Source organism: Etheostoma spectabile, chromosome 9 (assembly GCF_008692095.1).
Source record: "Etheostoma spectabile isolate EspeVRDwgs_2016 chromosome 9, UIUC_Espe_1.0, whole genome shotgun sequence".
Taxonomy (NCBI): domain Eukaryota; kingdom Metazoa; phylum Chordata; class Actinopteri; order Perciformes; family Percidae; genus Etheostoma; species Etheostoma spectabile.
The window spans coordinates 3,577,368-3,584,359 of record NC_045741.1 but is presented as its reverse complement, the minus strand read 5'-3'; the positions used below and the strand labels follow the sequence as shown (position 1 = coordinate 3,584,359).

Below are 6,992 nucleotides of genomic sequence, written 5' to 3'. Positions count from 1 at the left end.
TGCTGTCCAAACTACATGCCATCTTTAGACAATGTCTCACACCCACTCCATGGCTTGCTGCTCAATCACAGGAGCACTTTCAGTGATAGACTCATTCTCCCAAAATGCACCACAGAGCGCCACAGGAAGTCATTCCTGCCTGTGGCCATCAAACTTTATAACTCCTCCCTCTAAGTGTCTGACACACAGACACTCAGAAACTCCACAGAAGTGGACAATATCATCTGCTTTGTGCAATAACACTGGCTTGTAATGTGTGCAATACTCAACTGCTACTATTATATTACTATTGGTATTGTTTCAGCGCCTGAGTTAGCACTGTGCAGGGGTTCGAGATGGGGTCCTACCTGTGGGCTGGGCGGTGGGCAGCCTGGCCGGAGTGGCGCAGAGGGGCAGGAGGAAGGAGAGCCAGAGGGAGCACCACAGAGCCGTCATCACTCCGGACGGCAAGGTGAGACGCGGAGCGGCGAGGCCCGACTCAGACGACATCCTCCGTGAGCATGCTGTCCTGCAGAACGGCGGCCTACCACGCCGCGGGAAACTGTCCGACGACTCGGCGACCCTGACCTGGAAAACACGAGGGAGAAATCCGTCAGAGGTGGATAACACACAGACGTCTGGATGTTTGACTACAGGTAGAACTCAGAAAGAGGAAAATTAGACTGCAAATTAAACACAGTACAAAGAAGCGCCTGTGGGTGCGCACACATGCTACCATATTTTGACCTGACATTCCACAAAGATTTCGAGGATTAGAGTGGAAATCCCTCTTCGCAGTTTTTCTCAGAAACCTTTCTCAGAGCACCAAATACAGCTCTGAAGAGGACATTAGCCGGGTTCGAAACCGTTCCCCCCCTCACTATTCTTTTCTTTTTTTAATGGTCAGATGGAAGCTCTGAGTTCATTAACCAATCCATTAACTTTGCTGCAACAGGATTAGTTAAGGAGGAAGGGGGGGGGGGGGAGGGGAGTCACATTATGTCAGACCTAAACAGCCTGTCCTTCTTTTTCACGGGAGTCTTTTCTGCTTGAGAAACTATTCTGCTTGGTTTGGCAACCGATTGACATGGATTCACTAATCTTCCTGCGGGATGAGGAATGCCGACGTCTACAGTATCAGTTGGCCAACGTGCCCGGCGGCCCGTGGGAGGACGAGGAGGGAGAGCAACGAGGAGGGAGAGCGAGGGTGACGGTAGGGGGCGGGCGGCGGAGTGCTCTGCCTGTGTTTGCTTAAGCAGGAGAAGCTGGAATACACTGAGGCTTGGGAGAAAGCACGAGTGAGGTGCCCAGAAAAGCAAGACAAATCCCACAACCACACACACCCACACACACACACACACACCACACCACACAAACACACACACACACCACACACACACACACACACACACAAAAACCACACACACACACACACACACACACACCACACACACAACCACACACACACACACACCCAACACCACACACACACACACACACACACACACACACACACACACACACACACACAGGCCTACACTAGGGGCTGTGTCCTGCTTTAGAATAGCCTTGGCTGTGAGACGTCACCCGACAAAAAGACACGCACAGTTTGGCGAACACACGCGAGAGCGGGCTTTGCTTCTACACACACAGAAGTGTATTGTATGCGCACACACACACACACACACACACACACACACACAGTCCAGAGAAAGATTGGGTGTCTTGAGTCTTAACAGCGATGTTTTCTTTCTTGTGAGGAACCTGTGACCCGTCCTGTTCAGCACAAACGAAGCGCATGAGGCCGGCCCCTACGAGCCCCCGTTTGCACATTATCGCTCTCCAACACAGAAAACACCGATGGGGGAACGACACAACACACACACACACACACACACACACACACACACACACACACACACACACACACACACACACACACACACACACACACACACACACACACACACCCACACACACACACACACACACACACACACACACACACACACACACACACACAGTGTTTTCCCTAGGTTTGTGGAAGACTTAAGTGCACATATTTAGGTGTAAGTTGAGGGGCCGTTTTTCAATTACACAGCTGATCGCAGGCCTCTCAAAAAAATGTTTCTTTTTTGGATACACATATACACACACACACACACACACACACCTAAAATATCTCATTTACTTTGCACGCAGTCGTTTCATGGCAACGTGCAGGTGTGTTTAGACAAGCAGCATGACAGCCTGTCCAGCCGATGTTGAGAAGGAACATGAAAACAATACGGGCTTTGAGATTGACTAATCTGGAGACGGGTAATGGTTGAGACTACCTTGTGTACAAAGTGAATCCTCGAGTTTGAGGAGCAGCAACCGTGTGGCAACATGATTAATAGCGTGGTAGATAATATGACAATCCAGGAACCTTATATCCTTCCTTTTAGCGTTCTTTATTTTTGAAATATTGAGGGATTGAACTGAACTAAGCACTTTTTATGCCAAAATGGACATGCTGAACATTGGAAATGAACTCCTCACAGACTCCAAAGGCGACTGAAAACACTTTGATTTCACTCAATAAGCTCAAGAGAAGAAGAAGAAGAAGAAGAAGAAGAAGAAGAAGAAGAAGAGGCGGTATGGATCCCAAAGACCCAGCGAGGAGTTCAAAGCCCCCAAAGTGTTTTCATGCTAATATTTTCTTAAAGCATGAAAGAGAAACACAGCCACGGCGGTGAATAATACATGAACATTAATCATGCAGAGCTATCCACACATTGTAATAGCTTGGAGGAAGAAAAAGCGCTTTAACCGGGGTTCAAATCCCTGTCATCCTTCTCCCCTCAGTGAGGATCAATGCGAGGAAGTCACATGCTAGTCACACCTCTCCAGAGTGTCGGTAATCTTTAATAATTAAAGCCGGGCCTGGATTGACTGGATTGACTTAGTCGGGGGGAATTAGAGGATTTTTGGGAGAGCGCAAGTGCGAGCAGCAGCCGGGCAAGGGGCGCAAAGATAGACAGACCAAGCAAGTGGGTAATCTTCCATATCAGTGGCCCTGTCTTCTTCTACACTCCTGTTTTAAACCGTCTCCCATTTCTTCTCGTCTCCTGCTCTTCATCACATCCCCACCCTCAAAAACGCACCCTCGGGGTAGAAGGGATATCGATCAGCTGAGAAGCCCAGAGAGCAAGGCCTGTTGAAGCTGTCGGGTGCCGTGTGAGTCCAGGTGTGAGGCGTTCGCTGCACGCTGGGGACACCTCGGAATCTGACACTTGTGCACGTGTAAAAGACTACCAGTGTTTTCCAAAGGACTGTCTTGCTTGCAACAAAAAAAATACAGAAGTACCGAACTATTACATTTGTTATTTTCTGCAAGTTAGACTGCACAGGAGCTTCTTTGCAACATTTGACTTACTCGTCCCCCTACGTCTCACGGTGCAGACGTTTTTTTCAATACAAATTATGCAATTGCACATCAAGTCAGGCCATTATTATTACCATATCTGTATCTGAAACTTTGGAAAAGCTACAGCGGATCATAAATATATAACACTCTAAAAGCTTAAAGACACAGCTTGCTAAAGAAGTCCACTGGGGACCGACTACAGCCATCTGAGAAAAGTCTTTCAGTTTGATTCATTCGGCTGAGTGTACGTGTTTTGGGTGCTGCGCCTCACTCTTATAACATGGTAGGGAAACCCCTGTCCACAAATATGTCCTCTGCGGGAGACAGAGGCCATAGAAGGACACGTTAGTCCCTCTAGGAATATATAAGAAATACAAGTATGCAAACCAACGGAAAACAGGTTGATTTAAAGGACTTGAGACATAGATAACTCTCTTTGATAGCATATTACAGCAGCTAGCGTGGGAAATAAAAAGGCTGTAATAAAAAAAGGCTGTAAGAAGTGTTTGAACAGCCACAGACACAATATAAGACCTTAAAGGGTTATTATAGTGACGCTGGGTGGAAAAGGGAACCCCATAAAGTACTGCAGTGATACTGTCAACTCTCTTTGAATGTTACAGTATGAGTTCCTACAGAAGTAATTAAGGTATGGGATATAAGAATTAAGGCCAATACAGTTCATGACTGAGTGTTATAACTGAGCCATTCTGAGTGATAGGGGAACCCACCGAGATACAATAAGATATTAAAGGCATGTGTCATATCAAACTGCGGCGCCATCACCACATCATATTATAGTATGTCAGTGTTTGAGCATGAAAAAGATCAACTTTTCGTCTCAAATTAGATATGTCGGGGCCAATTAAATGCATTACTCTCCTCTTTAAAGAAAACAGCAGAGGGGGAAAAAAAGCACCCATAACTCCACGCAGATGAATGGTCTCAAGCCAATTTGGGGAATGAAAAGAAGCAATCAGAGTCTCATTTGGAAGCGTAATGTGTTTGAGGCTCGCCTCTGAACAAATACGCTGCAAACTGGCATGCCTTATTTCTTGGGTCAATAGATACAATTAATTTGCAGCATTAGCCCAGCTATTATCATCCGCACGCTTGTTTTTAAAGCTCTAAAATTGAATAGGCTAAAGCAATATGGGTCCCAAGTCTTATTTCAGCCCCCCTCTCTCAAGGATGCTGTAATCCAGTTATTTTCCCCGGTGGTGGTTTGACATGGTGGGAGTCAAAGCTGAGCTGAGTGGCCAAAATCACCATCTGAATCCGATTGAAGCGCGTGTGTTTGATGAGGGGATGACTGATGTGCTGCTGCGGGGGGAGAGAGAGAGAGAACCGCACAGCTCGTTCTTTCAAAGGGAGGAGAGAGAGAGAGAGAAAAAAAAAGTGCGGCTTTCTGGAGAAACTTCAGAGACGATCAGAGGCATTAGGGCGCACGGCTCTGTGAAAGACGCTGATGCGTAATTCATATTTCTGCTCCAAAGCACATAAGACGTCACTGTTGCAGTGAGAAGAAAAGGCGTGCTCATCCTAACGAGCGTGAGCGTGGTGATGAAAGTCAATAATTGACTTTTTGACATTGGAATTATGCAGGGGGGACGTATAGGTGATAAAGAATGGAAAGCAAACTTTTATTAGACGCATCTAATGGGCATTCTCAAGCCTTCGTGATGGACAGATCAACGTGCGTATTTGCCCAATTCATAGGCTTTTTTATTTCAGGAATTGTCTAGAAACCAACATTTCAATATTTTTTTTAGACAATATTTTTAAACAAGGCAGATTGAGTCGGGTGATTGCCTCGAGATTGACTTTTTATTTAGAAGTGGAAGTGGATTTCTATTCAAAATAAAGGAATTGGCTCAACCAATTCCGGGGGGCGGGGGGGGGGATATTTTTAAGCTCCGCAGCGTGCGTAAATTCACCACTCTGCGCCACACACAGTGCAACCCGAATTAGTGCGCTTTGAAACAGAAAACCTGTGCGCGCTTTGTGATAGAAATGCGCGCAGAACCCTCCGCTGACACCGGCCGAGGCGGGTGGCGCACAGCCCGGGGACGGAGGAACCGTTCACTCTGCGGCACCTGTGCGATGGCACGGCGCGCGCGCGCACACACACACACACACACACACACACACAGCACATACTTTTAGTACAACGTGGTTACTTAACGCTAAGGGATTGGAGAGCTCAACCTGTCTGACTGACATCTACAAGGAAGTGGAGCTATTTTTCTCAGGACTTAGAGGCTCAAAAGAGTTGTTTGTGAATAATAATTAGAATTAATACCAATAATAATAACAATAATAATAATAATCTACTTACCCAAAGTATCCCGTTGTGACAGCAGATCTGAGTCTTTCAGGTGTCACCAAGCATTCATTTAAAAACAAAAACAGAAACCCAGCAGTTATTCTCCTTTAAATTTATTTAAAAAAAAAACACACACAAAATAACTTTAAAATCCGTAAATCCTCGGGCAAATCGGGCAGAGTGAAGGGGGGAAAAAAGAATAAGAAATCCCTCTCGTCCTTGGCTCGTGCACCGCCGTTGCGAAAGACAACTTCTTCTCCACTAAATCCTAGGATCCCACTGCGCGCTGGCGTCCAAAGTGTCCAAACGTCCAGGAGGCGTTCATGGTGTCGCGCATCAGCGGGTCGGTGTGGCAGTGTGAAGCTCGGCGGACCGGACGCCGTGAACGCGGCTGCTCGCTCGGCTTCAGCGCCGGTGGCCGTCGGTGTGCTGCGCTACCTCGGATCAGCCAACTCGGACTGGTGGCTCTCCGCCGCTGGCTGCCTGGGAAGTAGCTGCACGGTCACCACACACCGGCTGGGAGACACGGCGAGTTCCTGTTTGCACCTTCAAAATAAAAGCTTGAGCGATGAACCAGTGACGCAATGCTTGGAAGAATGCTCTATTAAATGCGCATGGGCGTAACAGATGGGGGGGGCATTTTTGTTCTTGTAACAGGATATGCAAGTTGTGGAATTCCAGTAAGAAGGCTGGCAATGCGGTTACATTCACTTTAAACAAGTAAAGTGATTCTTTTCTCTAATACAGATGAGGCTGAACTGACAACTGAGCCTCCTATAGCAAGCAAGCTAACAAGCTAGCTCACTGACTAGCCTGAAAGCCTTCCAATAAATTAGTCAAGTTTAACAACTTAATGTTTTATTCACAAACGGTTGTCACATTGTAGGAAAGCCCAGTGCTCTGGCAAGATGAGTGACTTTCTTAAGGTCATTTTCTGTAACTAGTGAAAGCAAGTTGGGTGGAATTAGCAAGCAGAGCTAACGTTAGCTTATTAACTATCCTTCAAGCTAACGCTAGCTAACTTAAGCTCATTAACTGTCCATCAATCTAGCTCACGTTCCAAACAAGCTAAGTCACTTTATAACTGCTAACATAGTGGACTTTTAGAAAAATACACAATTATTTTGTCAGGACTAATGAATTAATGAATCAGCATAAATTTCATTAGAGAAAAGAATCACTGTATCTAATGTTTAAGGTTACTTACTGACTCAAATCATTTTCGAGTTATGTGTAGCATTAATGTACAGGGGAAAAAAAAAAAACAGTGGACGAAAC

General features: G+C 46.2%; 1 protein-coding gene across 15 annotated transcripts in view; it reads right to left on the bottom strand.

Moving 5' to 3' along the window:
* The window catches only part of fgfr3 (fibroblast growth factor receptor 3), an 85,202-nt gene extending 78,933 nt beyond the window's left edge, over positions 1 to 6,269 (bottom strand). For 3 of the 15 annotated variants that reach the window (XM_032526130.1, XM_032526136.1, XM_032526141.1), the window contains exons 1-2: positions 5,727 to 6,266; positions 348 to 567 (exon numbers count right to left, since the gene is read on the bottom strand). In XM_032526130.1, coding sequence (XP_032382021.1) covers positions 348 to 489 — 142 coding nt within the window. In that variant the 5' untranslated portion in view covers positions 490 to 567; positions 5,727 to 6,266. Of the gene's footprint in view, positions 1 to 347; positions 568 to 5,726 lie in introns of all 15 variants that reach the window. The other 12 variants (XM_032526125.1, XM_032526133.1, XM_032526139.1 and 9 more) reach the window with 7 other exon arrangements.
* Between the last annotated feature and the right edge of the window lie 723 nt (positions 6,270 to 6,992).